This window comes from Physcomitrium patens, chromosome 22 (genome assembly GCF_059467195.1).
Source record: "Physcomitrium patens ecotype Gransden chromosome 22, ASM5946719v1, whole genome shotgun sequence".
Classification (NCBI taxonomy): domain Eukaryota; kingdom Viridiplantae; phylum Streptophyta; class Bryopsida; order Funariales; family Funariaceae; genus Physcomitrium; species Physcomitrium patens.
In genome coordinates this window covers 15,021,437-15,041,614 of record NC_143431.1, presented here as the reverse complement: position 1 = coordinate 15,041,614, position 20,178 = coordinate 15,021,437, and the positions used below count along the sequence as shown (strand labels likewise).

The 20,178-nt window shown below is 36.8% G+C and overlaps 4 protein-coding genes across 8 annotated transcripts; 1 reads left to right on the top strand and 3 right to left on the bottom strand.

The window, feature by feature from the left end:
• Positions 1-531: 531 nt before the first annotated feature.
• Positions 532-3,657, bottom strand: LOC112274896 (uncharacterized). Of its 3 annotated transcripts, XM_073530065.2 has the most exons (7): positions 3,350-3,634; positions 2,963-3,209; positions 2,637-2,786; positions 2,117-2,396; positions 1,733-1,860; positions 1,436-1,528; positions 532-1,120 (listed from the first exon to the last, which is right to left on the bottom strand). In XM_073530065.2, the coding sequence occupies exons 2-7, from the start codon at positions 3,119-3,121 to the stop codon at positions 1,031-1,033; spliced, it is 900 nt and encodes a 299-aa protein (XP_073386166.1). In that variant the 5' UTR covers positions 3,122-3,209; positions 3,350-3,634; the 3' UTR covers positions 532-1,030. The 3 variants fall into 3 exon arrangements, 2 of the variants coding, with proteins under 2 accessions (XP_073386166.1, XP_024360517.1); XM_024504749.3 differs by having other exon boundaries at positions 2,117-2,390; positions 2,963-3,634; XR_012216405.2 differs by having other exon boundaries at positions 1,064-1,120; positions 1,436-1,619; positions 2,963-3,657.
• A 1,330-nt stretch (positions 3,658-4,987) lies between these two features.
• Positions 4,988-8,558, top strand: LOC112274929 (uncharacterized). 2 transcript variants are annotated; one of them, XM_073530064.2, is made up of 3 exons: positions 4,988-6,749; positions 6,939-6,991; positions 7,947-8,558. In XM_073530064.2, exons 1-3 carry the CDS (start codon positions 6,033-6,035, stop codon positions 8,056-8,058), a joined length of 882 nt encoding a protein of 293 aa, XP_073386165.1. In that variant the 5' UTR covers positions 4,988-6,032; the 3' UTR covers positions 8,059-8,558. The 2 variants fall into 2 exon arrangements, with proteins under 2 accessions (XP_073386165.1, XP_024360556.1); XM_024504788.3 differs by having other exon boundaries at positions 5,003-6,749; positions 6,939-6,995.
• A 2,040-nt stretch (positions 8,559-10,598) lies between these two features.
• On the bottom strand, positions 10,599-14,504 carry LOC112275324 (ubiquitin-conjugating enzyme E2 34). 2 transcript variants are annotated; one of them, XM_024505598.3, is made up of 9 exons: positions 13,832-14,504; positions 12,864-12,918; positions 12,700-12,738; positions 12,466-12,529; positions 12,292-12,353; positions 12,054-12,093; positions 11,838-11,865; positions 11,488-11,579; positions 10,599-11,224 (listed from the first exon to the last, which is right to left on the bottom strand). In XM_024505598.3, exons 1-9 carry the CDS (start codon positions 13,886-13,888, stop codon positions 10,924-10,926), a joined length of 738 nt encoding a protein of 245 aa, XP_024361366.1. In that variant the 5' UTR covers positions 13,889-14,504; the 3' UTR covers positions 10,599-10,923. The 2 variants fall into 2 exon arrangements, with proteins under 2 accessions (XP_024361366.1, XP_024361365.1); XM_024505597.3 differs by having other exon boundaries at positions 12,466-12,550; positions 13,832-14,411.
• Positions 14,505-14,710: 206 nt separating this feature from the next.
• Positions 14,711-19,803, bottom strand: LOC112275007 (uncharacterized). The gene is made up of 4 exons (XM_024504919.1): positions 19,494-19,803; positions 17,265-19,088; positions 16,575-16,798; positions 14,711-14,821 (listed from the first exon to the last, which is right to left on the bottom strand). Exons 1-4 carry the CDS (start codon positions 19,801-19,803, stop codon positions 14,711-14,713), a joined length of 2,469 nt encoding a protein of 822 aa, XP_024360687.1.
• Between the last annotated feature and the right edge of the window lie 375 nt (positions 19,804-20,178).

The following is a 20,178-nucleotide window of genomic DNA, read 5'->3' as shown; positions in this document are numbered from 1 at the left end:
ATCTGAACACAACTGACCAGGCTATTCTTTACTTGCAACCTCTGTTTGCACTGATTGCTTCAGAGATTCTCTGCTATGCTCATGTCCTCATTCCAAAGCAGCTCGTGTTAGCTGCTTCCACAATCTCCCTTGCATCTACTACCATCAAAACTGGTGTCCTCTTGACGAGTTGCGCTTCAAGTATCGCCGATTCTACCTCCGTGTAGTAGAATGCAGTTGCCGTGGTCGAGAGATCGATGGACTTTCCCGAAGTCAGCTTCAGAGCTACATCACTTTGTGGCTGAATATCGTATCATCCAATCTAGCAGGCTCACTGCTTTTAGGATTTCTAATCGGGGTGGTGAAGAATTTGTAGATCGCTGGGAGACTACTCAAGGCGTCCCAGGAACGTCCAAAAACGTAGACGCACTAGTCGTTTTTGAGAAGAATCATCCACAAAAATGAGGCTGAGAATCAACCTATTTAAAAACAACTGTCTATTGGATCTTGACGGCAGAGGGAAAGCGAATTTTGAGGTAATATGTAGTAGAGTTGTTGTTTTATATGTTTCCAGACAGCTGTATTTAAATATAGTAACAATCAACATCGTGACTGATGTTAAATTTGCACATCCGAAACTAGAGTCTCTTCAAAATGAGGATGATAATGTTTGGCTGTTCAATATCATTCTAATAAGATTATTACTAAAACTTAATCGCTTTCTCTTTTTGATTAAGCAACTTTAGCATGAGAGATCCGAGGACATGATGATCTGCATTGAACTCGGACATGTAGCATCTAATAATGTTTCGTGGAAATTTGTTTGCATCAACTTGCCACCAGAGTAAATGACTTGTTGTTGAGATAAATTATTATACAACTTAAGCATGTGAGTATGTGAGTTTAATTGAATAATGAATCGGTGAGCCAGGTCTAGAAGGTAGACTTGCAGCACACTCAACTTCGATTCTATGATCAGACCAGCGTTGATGATTCATCCTCACACAGTTGGAAGTTGTACACAGTGCACGGTTGATGTTCTATGAGTTGTTCACCGCACAACAGCGTATTTGTCTTCGTAAATATAGTGATTGACGGATGGATGCACACTTTTACAATGTAATTTATTATCTTCACGTGCCTGCGTTGGAGTGCTCAACATAGTAGGAGTGATTTAGTATCAGCTACATTCTATTCTAGCTCTCCCTTTCTCTTTCTCTTGCCTTAATTGATTTCATATTTCTATCCTCATGTTGAGCACATTTGTGTTAATATTATATATCTTATTGAATAGAGGTGCTTTGCATAATAGTATGTTAACTGCTGTATTCTCACTATACAATCCACATCCTCCTGTGCTACACAGAGACGAATGAGTGACAAGCGAATACTATGTATGTCAACTTTGCCGCCGATTTCAGTTTCACCATTTCGATTGAGCATGAGAATTGAATACCTGAACTGCAGATGAGTATATGTCCCGTGAAATCCAAGGCTTGCAATTTGTGTATTGAGCTCTGTTCTCTGTCACTAGTGCTCTCTTTTCTCCCTGCATCCGCCATTGTTACGACTCGTCAAATGACGTGTTCCCTTTTCTGATAATAATTTGTTACTTCGTATTTAGTGATTCGTACCTGGAGCTGCATGGCTTTACGTGTGAGCGTGTGTCTTCAGCTTCAAGGACCGAGATATTATTGTGTCAAATTTTGCTAATGGGAGGACACGTTAATTGTTAGGGGGCAGGCACTTGAACCTGTGACGAATGGCAATCGTGTGGGCGAAGGTAGAATCCTGGTGGACGGATCAAAGCCCTCCTTGAGCGATAAGCTCCAGGGATATCCTGAGGATCATATTTTCCAGCGATTGGATTTCTTCGCATCACTGGAACACATCAAATGTGGTGGGTATAGTCATGCTTTAGTCATTGGGAGATCCATGAACAATTCATAGCAAATCCAGGCATTGAGGTCATGACGCTTAAGGCAGACAAGGATAGCGGTTCCTAAACTATCCAATGACTTCAGCTTGAAGTATTGAAATGATATGGTAAGTCATAGCATATGCTTGGGAGGAGAAAGGCAATGCCTGATGGGTAGGTGTAATAAGGCAAGCTCTGTGGCTGGGATGAGGTGTTTGCCTTTTTTTGGGCATTGATTATTTGCTTTGATCCCTCCTGCTTTGGACAATGCTTGAAACTCCCTTGTCGTTGGAGTTGATATGCTGCCATTTGTCTTCTGATTGTCTGTGTTGCATCTTCCATTAATGTATCCATCCTTGAACCATGACTTCCTTGGCGCTGAATCTGACCTGTTCATGGAAGCCTTACGAGGACTAGAACAAATCCCGCACTGATGCCATGTGGTAATGGGGGGTCGGCTCTCACCTGATGTCACGGAGCGTGCAGAGCAGGGCTGTTGCTGTCATGGAATTGCTTGCGTCACGGAATGACAAATCGGCCTCTAAATCTTGTGGGAGACTTGGCATTCAAGACAGTTCCCTATACGACCACCTTCACATGAACGAATACTTCGATGCACTGTCTTGCTTCTCGACAGCCTTCTACGATACAAACACGTTATGTACCTTCTCGACAGCTTTCTACCTTCTATTTGGTAAATAGAATAACACCTATTTAGTAAACACATGATCATCTGTACCTCATTATAATTGGAGTTGCTGAGTTTCGTTGTCAATCCAGCATTGATAGATCCGGGACAAACATCAGGAGCCTTGTTTGAACGACTAGGTTTCCATTCTGATCTATCGCTGCCATCCAAATTGTTGTCGTTTCGCAGCGATGCTTTCCACTGCTCATTTCACCCTCTGTGTGATTACCTAAGCACTCTAATTTCAAGTATGGACACATGAATCCTGTTTACCGTAATTTGAAGCATGAAGTTTGGAAGATCCCAGCGATGAAAGGATGGTGAAACACATCAGAGACAATGTAAGATAACCCGAATGCTGTACATCATTGGCTCACCAGGTCGGCTTGTTCACAAGATCCAGCCGACGATCTGATGAAAGGGCCGTCAAGTCTGCCTTTAAACTGTGGTAGCCGCTGCATTTGAAATCCCCTACAGAATGTAGCTGAGATTTGCAATCGGCAGGGGTCGAGTGCTCGAGTAGATTTCGAAGCCATGGCCGAGCATGAGGTTGTGCCAGAGACTTTTGAAGCAGCATTCAAACGCGATGATGATGAAAAGTACTTGACTTCAAGTTTATCAATGCTGATGAGACAACTTGCCACAATATCCTTTCAATGAGGAAAATGAATCTTTTCTCTAAAATTATAGTTGGTGACGATGGGATAACATCAGATGGTTTCCGATCAGGAACATTCCCAGGTGGAAAAATAGCATCTACAAACCTGATCCAATTTTGTCGGTCGATTCCAACAAATGTGATTGCACGACGGTGGTGCTGCTACCCGGTTGACAGAAGGAGAAGACGAAGCAGGAAGCCTGTAGATCGAAAAAGCTAACTGCTTGGCATATAATAGTTATAGACTTGGGATTGGGATGGACGCAACAAAACTGTTTCAGTGGAATGTTGTGGGAGATTATGAGGTCAGCTTCATTATTATTGTGGCCATTTCTCATCAAGGCCAAACACACAATTCTAACTATATGTTATCAAAATGTCTCGAACAGAATCAAGAGTACTCAGATTCTTCAAATTCTTTCATGTAACAGTTGTGATTTATTCCATCCTCGTAAATCAATTTCTAAAATTACATCGCAGAACATGTCAATTAAATAGAAGAATACTAAAAGATAAAAAGTATATATATAAAAATATAAAAACAAACTGAAAGTCTTTAAATTTTAAATTCTCAAATTGAAAATTCTTTGATTTTATCAGTTTAATTTGAACTTCTTTTTTAAATTTAAAAAAAATAAAACTCAATTTTTCGTATTTTTTTAGAACTAATTCAAAATTTTCTCATTGAGTATAAATAAATTTTATAAATAAGTTTTCGTAACAAATATGTGTGAACCAAAAAACCAAATTGAATGCTTTGACATTACATTATATTTATAATACGATCTCATATGCTACTTATAATCAAATGCATTAATATTCTAAGTAAGTTAATAAAATAATATTACACATACTACTGCATTTTTAGAAATTTTATTTTGATACATAGTATATATAAATATGCAACACTAAAAACATCCGTCATCTTCTTATTTTTCTATTGAGTCTAATTAATTTTGCAACCTAAAACCATCTTAGATCATAGCATAATCAATATAAGTATTCTTTTATGTTCCAATTTAATTTATATGTTTTTTTTGTTGAATTTGACCTTTCATTACTAAGTTTGACTTCCTATCAAATTCTTTTTAATAATATTACTATATTAATATAGTAAACATAGTCTAATTTATTAAAATCTTTCTTACAAAATATCATCTAAGTTTTAGTCATTTATAGCAAAAATTTAAGTCTCTATAAATATAGATATTTTTTATTTTAATTTTTGATATAATTTATATTTATATGTATAAGATATAGTTTTTCTTATATAACCAAAAATAATTCTTAAACCATAGCAAAAAAATTTATTTAAAATTCATAAATACATCAAAATTTCAACCATTGGCTTATAGTTTAAATCAATTAATGTTACATGCATGACTCAAATTTTTATTAAGTACAATATCAACCATTTTTTTGTTGAATGTAAATGATTTTTTCATATTAGGTAAAGCAATTGATTGTTTCAAAAATTCATAAGATGATTTCATAATAAATGTTTCAAAAAATTGTATAAATGTAGTTTAATTGTTTAAACTATTAGTTATTATATTGTAATTTATTTCAAAACACTATAGATTTAGTCATCCAAAAAATTCATATTGATAATATCTGCAAGATTCAAACTTGTTGTCAGAAAAAAATAATAAATAAATCAAGATCTAATATGTTTTGGATATTGGTTGCAAATTCAACATTCTTTTATGCTTTTACCTCTCTCATGTAACCTTGTATAGGAACATCTAAAACAATTTTGAGTTCAGCTAAGATGGCCAAGTACAGTGTGATATTTATAATTTCTTTTTCTTTTCTTATTTTTGTTTTAGTTTTTGCTTCTGTTTTTCTTTTAATTGTATAATTTGACGTCTTCTACTTGACTACTGGTATTTGTAAATAAATAAAACATCTATTTCATGAATTTGAAAAATCTCTTTGTGTAATGCACAAAGTAGTACTATGGTATTGCTTGATTCCATCATAAGATTTTTTTTATTTTTGTAGTGATGGTCATCTTTCTGGTTTGTGTTTTAATTCATACAACACTAAACAAATTGAATGACTCAATCAATATATATATATATATATATAAATCCATACACAAATATAAAATATAATGTACTGGCTTAAGCTTGAAGAGGACTCCTGGTTGGAGCTATCCGAGATCCTTGAGAAGCCAGCACCTTTTCAAACCTCTACATCTAAAATATTGAAATCACACAGTTGGGGGATTTGTGAATGGAAACACTTCAATGTACTGTATAATTAAGAGCAGGGAATCTTCTAAGTTTTGTCTTGAGGTGGTTTATATGTGCTTGTGCTGTTCATCTTTTACACTCTGTATTTGTGGGCCTAAGTGATTTTGGAACCCAGTGTGCATGGAACAGGGTCGAGTGCATTCTTTTAGTTTAAATTCAGAGAGGGATTTTCCCCATCAAAGAAATCTGTTCCTAAACCTTTGATTTTTTTACTTTTGTTCATTCTTGCTTGCCACAGGCACACATGGAGTAGCACCTCTTAGCAAAGAGCATGGTTTTAATTCTAACTGTTGTAACTTGGGGAGGGAGACAACAACCTTTCCCTGCACACATTAACAGGGTTGCAGAACTGGGTGAGGTAGTGAATTGTACAGCAAACTGGAACAACCAGGGAACAAGGAAGATGGGGAGGGTAAGCAGATTAGAATGCAGTGCAATCTCTGACAACATGAATTGCAGGGCTGGGAGGAAACCCTAAGCTGTGGGGTACAGCAAATGTAGGTGAATGCCCTGAGGTGGCAGCTACTTGCAATGTCAACGTGGGACTATGATGAGAATGGGGACCCCATTGATGAAACACACCAGTACAGAGAGTTGAATGCAAGTGGAAGCTCAAATTATAACACTGGTTACAGGAGCTCCCACAGGAACCATAGCGATCACCACCATGAGCATTCGGAGGACCATCAAATGCATGGTAATAACCATGGGCAAGTGATTGCTGAGCACAGCCACACTGGGAGCCCTGAGTGGGAGAGCCATGTTGAGACTCAGCAACATGTGCACGGGGATAGTGGGGATGCCCAACAACAGAATGTGGCAGGGCATAGGGAGTCATACAGGAGGAGCAACAGAACACGTGGGGAAGCCTTGTATGGAGTGACTCCACCTCCTCCTCGTTCTCCTCCTCACCTGGCCCGTGATAGTGTGCAGGATCACCATCATCATCATCATGATGTTCATGGAGGTGGGAGAGGAGGAGGAGGAGGCTACAGGGATTGGCAGTCAAAACCAGGTGTAGGATCATCGCATCACCCCCATGCAGTAGCAGCAGCTCCTCCTCCTCATCTTCCTAGTCAATGGAGGAGGAGGGCTGTCCAGGAGGGTTCTGCTGCTAGGGGGGATCTGTTCAGCAGCAGCACCAATGTGGTAAACCTAACATTTGATGAAGTGAATGCCTTGGCCCAAAGCCATCGCTCCAAAGCATGGCTGGTGGTTGTGTATGCCCCATGGTGCCACTTCTGTCAGGTCTGCTCCTCATATATCCTCTCCTGGACCTCTCTCTTGTGAGGCATGGGCTCCTGATGTTTGATGCAGCTCTCTCTCTCTCCCTCTCCCTTCTCACTCTCAGAATGTTTGCCATCCCCACAGTTTATCGCCATTGTCAGGCCCCCACGTTTGAAGTTTGATATTAATCCAATTGATTTTGCTCTGCAGGCCATGGAGTCCAACTTTGAAAGAGTTGCTCATCACTTGGAAAGTTCAAATGTGTATGTGAGTTACCCTAGCCATCCACTCTCTATTGTGCACTATCATTCCAGATCTATTCCTGAATTGTGTTTTCTTGTTGTATCTGATTTTAATGGGTTTGATTTCTATTATTTTATAATATATTTTATAATAATATTTCATTTTCATAAATAAAAACAGTATGGAGGGGAAAAATTCATATTTGAAAGTTTGAATGCTCAGTAAATAAATAAATAAAGTCTTCCACTAATAAGTTAATTGATAAATAAATTAAATAAATATCTATGCATAAAGTTATTCAATATTTTTTATGATTGTAAATTTATGATAACGTCAGTAAAAAAAAGTTGAATTACCTTTTTTCAAGTTTGAACCAAAATATTCATTATAGAATACATCTCATTGATTTACTACATACTTAGTCTTTTTGATGTACATATCTTTGATAATTTACAATGAGTTGAAACTTGATTCTAAATCAAACAGATCTTTTGAAACTTCATAATTTTTAACAGATTATTGCATCTAGAAGTTCCAAAAGTTTATTTTTGAATGTTGTCATCCAAAATCATAAATTTTGCATTGATATCATGCTGTGGTTCTAAATCTCTTTAATGCTGATTTGAATCATATGGACATTACAACACTCAAAGAAATTTATCTTTTTTCTTTTACCATGAATGTCATTTGCAATTTTCAAAAAAATACAAATGATACAATTACTCTTGTTTGGTTGAAATTATTTAAAGAGAAAATTATTTGATAATGCATGTATGTGTGCATAATTATACAAACAAAAATATATATATATATATATATATATATATATATGAGTGTGTGTATATGAATATATATATATATATATATTTTCTATAGACATATAATATGTTACCAAAAAAAATATATTAAGTTGAAATAGATGTATATATAATAATGCTGCAGCTGAGAAAGTGACCTATTTTAAGTATGAATCAGGTTGGAAGATTTCGAGGAGATGGTGATTACAAGGAATATGCAAAGCAATATTTGCAGCTTGAGCACTTCCCCACAATTCTCTTCTTCCCAAAAGACAGTTCTCGCATTGTAAAATATCAATCAGAAAATAGAGAACTGGATGCTTTACTTGGATTTGTACATTCTTTTGAATAAAACTCAGGAAGGTAATTCATAACATATTCTCCATTTCTACCAAGAATTAAATTCAATACATATTTTTCATTTTGAAATTTAACTATATTTTATTTTATTTCTGATGGAAATTTAGAGAAATAATTTACCAAATGAAATATGGTGTTATTGTTCAATTTGATTCAATGATTATTTTTTTTTAAAGGAAATTTTAAAAATTAAGAAGTTTACTTTAGTTGCAAAACGACTTCAAAACAAATATTGGTATTGATACCTTGGTATTAATACCTTGTTAATGATACATTAGTATTGATACCTTGTTTGAATTAAGAGCATAGATTTGTCTCAATTCTTTTGGTAAACAAAAAACTGATCTTATCAAATTGTATCTACTTGTAAACATTATCTTTTTTAGATGTCTTTATAATCATGAAAACCAAGCTTTTTGATGTTAAATTATATTTTATACATCATTGTAGTGGATTTTGAAAAATATATATATATAAATAGAAACTTGAACATTGAAATGATCTTTTTGATGATGGAATTTTAATGGTGAAATTTAGAATTAACAATTCATCAGGTTTGTAAGAGAAGTTAAATTTTCTAAATTTAATATTACTTAATAAAAGGCTCAATTTAAAATATTTTCTCTTTGATTTTGTATGACTCGTTATGTTGTCTTAGTCCATTTAGATTTTCTGAAAAGACTAACTTTTTTCTTGCTGATTATCACAATTGATTGAGTTGTGATTTGTGTTTTTAAAACCTTACACAAGGTTAACTTTTTAACAATATACTTTTTATAATGTATGTGTGTGGATGTATATATACGTAGATATGTATATAGGATGGTTTAATCACAGTGGTCAAGAAACGTATTTCTATCAAACCCTCCCTGGTATTAACTAAAAACAGTTCAGAGAATCATTTACCAAACATTAGGTAGTATTCTAAAAATAAATTGTGATATTTTAAAGAACTAAACTGTGATAGAATTGAAAGTAGCTTTTTTCAAATTTATAATGGAAAATAAATCCTATTTTTTTCACGTCTTCATGATGAACAAATTCCTATTAAGAGTTGTTTTTGTTGTTTTTGTAATTATTCTTGTAACTGTAATCCATTTTAATGGACTTGATACTCAAAATTTATAAGAAACATAACTTTGTTCAAGATTTCACAAGAAAATTTTAGTGCAAGTTCAAAAATACACCTTGAAACTGAATTTTAGAAATGTTGCAAAATATGTTTTTAGGTATTTTAAGATGCATTTTTGGATTATTTTAGAAATTGAAAATATAATTACACAGATTGAATTGATATTTCAAAAATATTACAAATATATTCAAAATGTAGCTATTTGAAAGTATTATTGTCAGATTGATACTGTCCCATAATTACTGTGTTTGAAATGATTAAGTTCCTTATTTAAAAACCCAAAGGCAGCCTTAAACAAATATGAAAGTTGGAATTAATTTAAAACAACTCAGTAAGTATTTTAAATAAATGATATTCCAAACATAAATTCCATTAATACTACTCTCATGTGGTTTAAATAGATTCTTCTAATGTAATTGGGGCCCCTATCACATTGTTTATTGTGGATTATCTCCTTCACTTTTTGAATAAGCTTGTTTTTTGTTAATTAAGATGGAAAATTAGCAATGGATAATATGTAAAAGAAATGAATGCAAAGAAAGAAATGCTTTATTAGAATCAAAAATAAAAAAATAAAAAAATAATATAATATAAATAATTATATATATTTATATAATTATTATAATAATAATGCAATTCACTTCTTCTTGTGGAAATATTTTGATCTATTTAGATACAAAGTTCTTAGTAAATCAATTCTAACTTTAATATATCATAATCCTATTACTGCCATACTCTTTACCTACCTTTTTAAGCATGATATTTGCAATTTTTTTCTTTACCGTTGGCCTTGCTAGGCTCAAAACACTTTTGTTTGTCTCTTAATTTATCTTAATCATATATTGTGTTCATGGTGAAAAATTTAGAATTAATTCTAAATTTTATATAATTAAATTTTTTAAATTTCTTGAAGACTTATAAATTCTTTTTAAGAATAAAGAGTTGCCGGTAATCACAAAAGACCAAAGAAAAGAACAAATTTAGTCACTGGGTTTCTTCATTGTTCCAAATATCATCACTCATATTGAAAGTGTAAGCAGGTTTTAATAAGACATAGAAAATATAGTTAGTTTCTCGCACTAGACATTTTAATAAACCCTCTACTCTTAACCCTGTCCAATTGCTCATAAATGATTTTGTGTATTTTTTTAAAACCGCTAACCCTGCACAACTCTTCCAAATAGTTTAGGAACTCCCAACAATTGGTTGCCAGTCAGTGAGCTGCTCACAAAATCGGAGGCATGTTTGTCTGTAGACACAGATGGATGACTAGTGGATGAAGTAAAACAAGGCGATACTGCGAGCTGGGTACCTGTTCTGCGAAATTGGTTAAGAATCTACTTGCAACGTAAAAATCATATTTACTCCATGCACACCAGTTCAAACTACTGAACCATTACAAAATATCGTCTGCAATACATTACTGCAGGCCCTGACAAAATGCTAAGAGTTCCTTCCAACTTGAAGACCAAATACCTTGAATCCGGTAGAGCATACAATAAGGGTTCTCGTGAAAACCCCATGGTCCTGAACTAAAAAGCTAAAACCTCCCAGCAATCTGCGCTCATCGCTCACTTGATCGCTTACAATTAAGACCCAAAACGATTCAGCAGGCACAGGAATTGCAAGGCTAGGTTCATCCCATTTGGCATCTATTCATGGGTTAGGAATGCGTAAGATCCAAAGTTAGCAAAGGCAATGCCATGATACTGGCGAAAACTGCCACTATGAGTGCCGTTAACCAGAATGGAAATTTCTCCGAAGGTTTTTGCTGTCGGCCCTTTCTCTCAACATGCCCATTGTTGGCAGTAGTCAGTGTATCAGACTGAGGTCCGGAGGAATTTAAAGTACAAGAAACATGAACTCCATTTTGATTCGCTTGTTCTGCTACGACTTGCTCTGCAGCTCTCTGCCTCTCAAGGTGCTTTTCCACATATTCGGGAAACATTTTACGAAAAACAACACTAACCAAGACAAGAAAAAACCGTTAGATTCAGGGCACCAACCATCACATTCGCGTTCAATCACAAGAAACCAAAACTCCAAAAAAAGGGTCTAGTACCTTGCTCAGGAATTCAAGATTGATCAAAATACACAGCCTACAATCTCTTTTAAAAGTAGGACACGTTTTACATGAGTGCTGAGATATTGTTCAGCACCAAGTGGAAAGCATAGATAAAAGATCACCTAATTAGAATATAAACAGTACGATACACAGGATGTTTACCTCTTACAATTGAACGCTAGAGAATTCTGAGCTAAGCGTTGCTTCTCCACGTCACTGGTTGAAACGCTTCCTGTTGTAGGCGTGTTGTCCATCTGCAATGCAACATCTAGAGTTGAGTACAATAATTTTTGCGAGACCTACTCAGGGAATTCAGAAAATACTCATCAAATCAAAAAAGACTGAACACAATTATAATGCTGGCAGAGGAAGAGGATTATCGATGAACAAAATGCCCAAACCAATATCTGCTTGCATGAGAACATCTGTTACTTACAACCATGATGAGATTCCTTTCCGGCCAACATTAGTAACTAGTCAAATTTGAAAAAGAAATGAGTTATGAAACTCACCATAAAAGACAGAAGGCCAGTCAAAATACTGCATCAAACAGGATCAATCGTATTGTAAGTTGACAATGATGAGAATCCAAAAGAACATCAAAAGCTGTTGGAAAAACATTAATAACGTACAAGGCAAGAGAGTGAAATCTCATAATGTAGTAAAATCAGTCCAGAAGCAAAACTCATTAGAAAGACAACAGAGATAATAAAAGTGAACAAAAATACCTTGAAACAGACCACATTGGATTCCAAGTCTCTGGATGAACTGAAACGCATTTCGATCCATTTCATGTACTCAGTACATTTCCAGGGCACCAGAAACACAACATTCCACATGTAGGGATAAAAGGGAGGAATTCAACAAGAAAAAATATTTGCAGTGGACTTATCCTGAAAATGAGCTACTCACAGACCAGAAGCAGTGCAAACTGAAATACAAGGAAATAACGGCACGAGTACGTACAATCACTCATAGACATACAGATCCGCTTCTGAGTTGCAAATCGCCCATTTGGTGTAATCATACTGCTCCAGAAAAGAAAATCAGTTATCTTAAAATTCGATTCTAGGTTTAGGCGCAGTAGGATAGAGCATTTGAGAGCGAATGTTTTGGTCAACTAAGGAAGGATAAACGAACCTGATGCCTGGAGGTTTATACGGATATTCTGGTGGAAATTTAACTTTGCCATGATATACGCCTCCTATAGGTTCACCAAATCCTCCTTCAGTGTCCACCATGTAACCAAGTATCTCACAGTCACATGTTTACTAGAAAGAGAAATTATAAGGTCAACACAACTTAAATGTCATACACCAACCTGCACTTCTCTGCCCTACAACATGCGCTGGAAGAAGTAGCAGAAACAAATACCTTCAAATGGCGTATTTTTACTTCCTTCCAAGACATAATCTGCACAGGAAGGAGATAATGAAATAAATTACAATGACGTGCTAAACCATCCCTGCTGCGTGCCCAAACTCCAAATAATTAAAATCAACAGAAGATGTTGAATACAGAATGAACGCAGAACTTACGCCATTCCAATATATCTGTAGGTGATGGTCGTGCCAAAACATGTGGGACAGGTTCCTGAAAAGAGAAAGAATTATTGGAATTAATGAGCTACAGTGTGGAACGAACTCTGGGTAAACGACCTCTTCAGCTAGAATCCTTCGATACAACAACCGCAGGTATACAAGCCTGGGAAAGTGAAGCACGGCACAGGACAATTATTAACAATCTTGCAGGAGCAAGGAGAGGTAACTAAGAGTGTAGTTTACGAGTTCATGCACAAGCTTGTACTCGGCACAAGCTAAAAAATACTAAGAAACTAAGCGTCTGCGAGCAGATGTGGTGGTTTCACCAATGCAACTCCTGCTGGTGAGATTGGCTGCCGGAAACTAGCAGTCATGCACATTTAGAACCTACGACCAGACAATCCACGAGTATTCATATTGATGCACCAATTACTCCACATTTATCCTTGGAAGCTACAAGAATTGGCGAGCCCCGAGAGCGTTGTAGCAGTCTAATTCTCACATACTCAAACGTCGACGGCCGTACTCATAAGCGAGTATTAAAATCTATATCAAACGATCTGCCCGAAAAAGTTAACGGTTCTCCCACAATATACTGTTACATCTTTCAGCAAGATCGAAAGCTACCTTAATGTCAAGCACAAGTTCCAAAACCATGGCACGAGACAAATCTCTAACAGTGCTGGAAATATGGAATTGTGATTTACGTTCAAGAAACGACATCACCAACCTCATGTGCTCTTGACATGCACTTTTTTTTTCCGATCATAATCAACCACAAAGGGAGACACCTGGGCACACTAATCTAACCGACTAGAACTCTAATTTGATTACGAATGCACAAAAAGTCTCGGACAAGAATCATGTGACATCCAGAGTGGTTAATGTAATAAAATTGGAAGATAATCATAGGGAAAAACCAACGCCTCCGAGGCGTGCCAAGATCAACACGAGATAGAACAAACCTTGCACAGTGCTCTAAACTCCTTCTGTAACCGCTGCACACACGCTCTATCTGCCATCACTCAGAAGCACTTTTCCGCTGGTGCAAGAACAGAGAGAACCCTAAACTCCAGCAAACTGGACTTCGCCGAGGGTAACAGGGTCCAGAGCGATGACCACCTCTGGTGATGGATGAAGCACCGACATAAAAATAAAAATGATAAATGATAAATAAGAAAGCAAAGACTAAAAAAGTTGATCGAGCAACACTAGGACCAGGGCCAACGACGCAGCAACAGCGGCAGCAGCCTAGACGTAGCCAAAACGCCGAGGAAGGGACAGCTAGGGTTGGAACGAGCGAAGAGTGGAAGGCGGGGGGGGGGGGGGAGAGACGGAGTAGGGCAAGGGAATGAGGGCAAGAGAGGGGCAAAGAGGGAAGATGTGATGGAAGGGTTGAGGGGCATCCGAAGCAGAGGCAGCGACAGAGGAGAAGGGAAGAGAAGAGAAGGGAAGGGGGGAAGAGCAGCGAAGGAAGGAAGGGAGCGCGAGGGGATGGGGGATGGGATTGGAATCAGGGTGCGAAGCAACAAAACACTCGACATCCAGCACGACTGACTACCAACTAGCACCACCACCACCTCCACCTCCACCACCTCCACCTCCACCTCCACCACCTCCACCTCCACCACCTCCACCTCCACCACCTCCACCTCCACCTCCACCACCACCACCTCCACCTCCACCACCTCCACCTCCACCTCCACCCTCGTCGACGACGACGACGAACAGCCCCATGCCCGTCTCCCACCCTCCCTCCCGACCTATCTTACTACCCATCTACCTACCTATCTAACTACTGTAGGTATATAGGTACGTAGGTAGGTAGATATGTATATATATCATCAGGCAGGCTGGCAGGCAGGCGTCCTGCATTTGGCCCCCCCCTCCCTCCCTCCCTCCCTCCCTCCCGCCAGGTGGCACTTCTTACCCGCCATGCCTATTGTTCTCAACATCTGAAACAGCCAGATCCATCCATCCATTCATTGTTCCATCTGTGCATCAACCCAGCCCCCCCATCACCATCCATCCTTTATCGCTGTTCATCAATCCACCCCGAATTATTTTATCTGCTCAAATTTAAGAATGCATCTCATATAAAATGAAAAAATAATCATTACCGTTTTATTACTACAGTCAATGCGAAATCTTAAAATAATAAAAATTTATAACTATTTTCAAACTTATTTATGCCATGAAAATAAGGCAATATTACACATTCTGTATTTCAACTTCATTCATTTTTATTTGATTTTTTACAAAAATACAGTATTTTAATGCCACCGAGCCTTCTTTTTGCAAAATTAGGTGAGTAATTGCACTCATTTCTGAGGTCTAAAGTACGAACATCTCATGCTGTGGTGTGATATAAAGTTGATAATATTATCATTCCATCCACAATAACCTATGGCTTTATCTAACAATTCCAAGATCACCTGTGGTATTACAATGAAAGCTAAAGGTGTTCTTTTACAAGTACCATTCACAAATTCTGTTCAAAATTTAAACTTAATGAATAAATCGAATATAAAGTAAAACTGATTTTTCATAATTTTTCTTTAATGGTCTTTAGAATTCAGCCTGGTAGAAGAATAAAAAATATATTTAACAAATTAAAATTAAAAATTTCAAAGAATTCAAAGCAAAAATAATGAAATAAAAATTAAAATGGATAAGATATAATCTAGACTATAAATTTTACTTATTTTAATTTTATTATTATACTAGCGGTTGGCGCTTGCTTTGCAACGCATTAGTCCAACCATTTTAATGTAGTTCTTATATTACAAAATAGTTTAAAAGGAAGGTAACAACAATCTACATATATAAATATGTCTTCATGACCTAAGCATGAATTTTAAGAATGTAATATAATAGAATAGAGTAATAAATTTTAGAAATAAAATGCATCTAAAGATGCATGCATTGGAAAATATCCATTCATTGAATAGTGAAATTCAAGATGTAACCTTCTTCAATTGAATGGTAAGTTGTCTCAATTGAAAAAACATAATTGAACACCAAAAGAATGCAATTGGATGGAAGGGGACGTCACCAAAGCGTGCATGAACCCTAAACATGCAGAGTTTGAAACAAACTCTTAACTTTTCCATCCACCTGATTCAGGTGTAAATATTTATAGGAATTTATATGACAATATCATGTAAAAACCTCATGATAAACAATGTTTTTAACCGTTCCCACGGCTTCATTGTTGTCATTGGCAACCTTAATGTTTGCAGGATGTCTACCACGAGACAATGCCATATATAATTGACCATGGCTAAATACTTCATTGCAAAGATAAATGCCAACTCGATCATATGATTGGCCCTGTGATTTGTTGATTGTCATGGCAAAAGCACCAGTGACAGGAAATTGTCTCCGGCAAAGTGTGAATGGCAAGCGGCTATCGTTGCAATGATGTGTGATTCTAGGAATCAATACCTCTTAGCTACGATAGCGTCCTTCTACAATTTTACATAACAACACACTGGAAGACACTTGCAAAAGACGCAAATGACTACCATTGCACAAACCTTTTGCCGGATTCAAGTTCCTTAGCAACATCAAATATTGGCCACATTTAAGACTTAATTGGTGAGGAGGCAAACCGCTCAATTGTAAAGAATTCAAAAACTCTACTGGGTAATGATGGGCATGTTCATCATTCTCGTGAACAAAATCAGCACTAAAACATTGATGTACATCACCAGGTATACGATCGGTGATTTTTCGGTTGATTTCTTGGGCATCATCATTCCTGACAGCCAAAATGACGCACTCAGAAAAATCAACCGGATCATCAAAAATAGCATCAATGAGACCATCTAAAGAATTTCCAGGAGCAACTAATCCTAGCGGTAAATCTACCTTTGAACCGGTTTTGCCCTCACCGACATCTAACAAAAATCGTTGAAAGTCCGGTTGACCTTTGCAAACGCATGTTAGTGGTCAAATGAAAATGTTGCATTAGCGGAAATAGGTATGAATGTCGCAAGCAAGCTTGAACAGTTTGCTTGCGACCTCCACGTACAACTATAGGCAAAGTTTGGCGAAAATCACCGCCATATAATACTACAACACCACCATTTGGACTATCTATATTGTGTATATCTCACAATGATCTGTCTATAGCTTCAAACATAAAACGATGCCCAGCACAAGCTTCATCAAGTACAATTAATTGTACTTCACGTAAGCTTTGACCTAATGTAGACTGGGCACTAATGTTACAAATTGATGCATCATGCAACTGTAAAGGAATAGCAAGAGCTGAATGTGCCGTTCGCCCTTCATTCAAAAGGCATGCGGCAATTCCACTTGTTGCCATTGCCATACACTTGACATTACGACCACGAAGATAATCCAATATGGTGTTATACAAAAAGGTCTTACCTGTACCACCAGGACCATCTAAAAAGAAAAGCCGATCTGGAAAATCAGAATTTAAAACGGCAGTGGTCACCGCATTAAAAACAATGTATTGTTCTTCGTTGAGCCTACCTACATCCTCCTCTAGAAAAGTAATGTTTTGGTTATCAAAATCAATATTGTCATTGGAATCACCGCCAACATCAACAATGTTTGAATAACCAAACTCATTCAATTCTTCAATATTAAAAAAATCTATAAGATGTTTGTCTGATGATGACAAATATTCTTCAATGGACAAAATTGCTTTGCAATAGCAATTTTGATCATTGCGCCAATCATCAGACATAGCATCAAGATGTGTCTTTAGTAAGCTAAGAGGATCTAGCGGTTGTCTAAACACAAGAAGTGTTGCAAACAACCGTCGAACTTGTTTAGGCAACGCAATGACAGTTGCCTCTTGCAGACAATTTTCCCATTCAGAATCATCTTGTAAAAGTCCTCTTGCAATATAAGCGGCCTTGTACGTTGGATGCACTATATCATGAAAACAAAGTAGGTCCTCAAATGAAGTTGGTGCCTCGACATGAGTCAACAACAAACGCAAGTAAAATACTTCGGTACCTATGGGAACCATGTTTATCCGACCAAAAACTTTTATCTTACGTACTCTTCTTTTCCACATGTTATTCTTCACATCCCACTTGTAATAGAGTGGAAGATCCATGTAACGAAGAAGCATATGGTTGCCTTGATTGCCAGAAGCAATTAAGGCACGAATATGGCAATTAAGCTCAAAAAACTTGATGAGTTTAGTCTCAGCATTTTGATCAATCACCGAGTGCAAAGTTGTTCCTTCCTTAAAAGTAACATATTGCTGACCGGGAAGGTGAACAGGCAAACGACAAATATTATGGCTCTTATTATTAGTTTCAAAACCAAAGAGCCTCCAACATGCTTCTTGGGCGGCCACATAACGACCCTCCAAGAAATCCTTAATCTCATCTACCACTTCATCTGTTTCTACAACACCACGATCTGGACCTTTAAAAATATACTTGTGGAGGTATTTGACAGTTTTTACAAAACTGCAAATTTCCACATTAATGTGACAATTAAACCGACCTATCAAATATGGATTGTATGGCACAACCCATCGATTGTCTAAACGGACAATTTGTCCACGTACACGTTTCTCGATATATCGACCTTGATTTCGACGACGGTACAAAACATGTCCGTCACCATCCACCTCGGTAGTATCTCGAGCTTGCATCGGATAGTTCTTTGTACATCTATCGTCTTCCATGCATGGACAATTGGGATTGTCCAAACCACATGGTCCATGCATCATGTGCTTGGCAACCGCGGCATACAATTGCGGTTGTCTATCTAAATCGAGAATCTCCGCACATATTATCCTATCTACAAGGTCACAGTCATTGACCTTGTCTTTCAACCAAAGAAGAATGTGTGCATGAGGAAGACCACGTTTTTGAAACTCAATAGTGTAACAAAAAGTAATTGTCTCTCCCATGACATTCTTCTTCATAATCTCATCCATCAATGCTCTTAACTTGAGCTCGAAAACACACACAACAATATCTGGACGATCAGGAGGACTTTGACTTGGCTCAAGCTCATCAAGAATCTCAGGCCAGGTCGGATTACATGTCATTGTCACAAACAAATCGGGTTTTCCTAAAACTCTAACCAAAACCATACTATCATGAAAGAATTTTTGCATGTATCGGGGGGAACCAATGAATGTTGCAGGTAAGACAATGCGACGCCCAATGCGTGCTCCATTGTCTTCCTGCAAAGCATCTACGACCCCCTGATAGCACTCTGCACGAAGTTCAGTTTGATGTTGCCTAATGAAAAGCAAATTTTCATGTTCTACACGTAAATACTGATCCACTACATATTGCTAGAATAATCTACCAACCTTATGTAATACATTAGATTCTGGGAGCTTTTGAAGCAAATATTGGACATATGACTTTAAAGTCACTCTAGTATCTACTTTAAAAGTTGGTGACCACCCACATTGCCCATCAGGAAACAATAAAGGATAGGATAAAGCATCGTAAGCTGGATGAATTACTTTTATTTGTATTAAATCTCCACCACGTTGGTGAAGAATAATATCTCTACTAAAATTTATGTATTGTTCATCAAGAACAACAGCAGCAACTTCTAGAACTACTTGGCGATTATATCGACGGGGATGTTCACCAAAAGAAACCTCACCGGAGATACGAAGTCCCATGTTTTGTCCCCTTTGAAGAACATCACGCGAAGACTTAAAACCACGAACCAACGCATTTATGGATTCTAAAACTTCTTGAATGTTGTTAACAACATCACGATGAAGATCATCAAAAATCTCCATACGACGATTTGTTTGTAAACCATCATCCAAGAAATAAATTTGTGCAAATCTAGCACCTTCGTCTAAATCAGGTTGTAAATTTCCAATGTGATGGCATAACTCTCCGTTCACACGAAAAGTATATACCCCTCTACCTTCAACTTGGCCAGACTGAAACTTACTACGCATACTTGTAAATGCAAAAGCTTGATTATACTTTCGAATGGATTTAAGGAACTCTCGAGATTTAGATGTTGTGCCCATATAAAGCTCATTGAGCATTGGATGGACAATGGGGTGATTAACATGTTCATTGGCAATTTTGCCATTGTAACAATAAATGGTATTTTTTTCTTTTTTAAAACGAAAAGCCAAACATTTTGGACATTGGATGCACATTGATCCAACACTATCAACATTGACATCTACAAAATTATCAATGGTAGACAAAGCACGAGCCATTCTCTAGAAAGATGACAATATAATAAAAAAAGTGGAATTTAGGATAAGAGAATGAAGACCCTATCATAAATTCTAAACTCCACAAAGATAAAAAGATATATC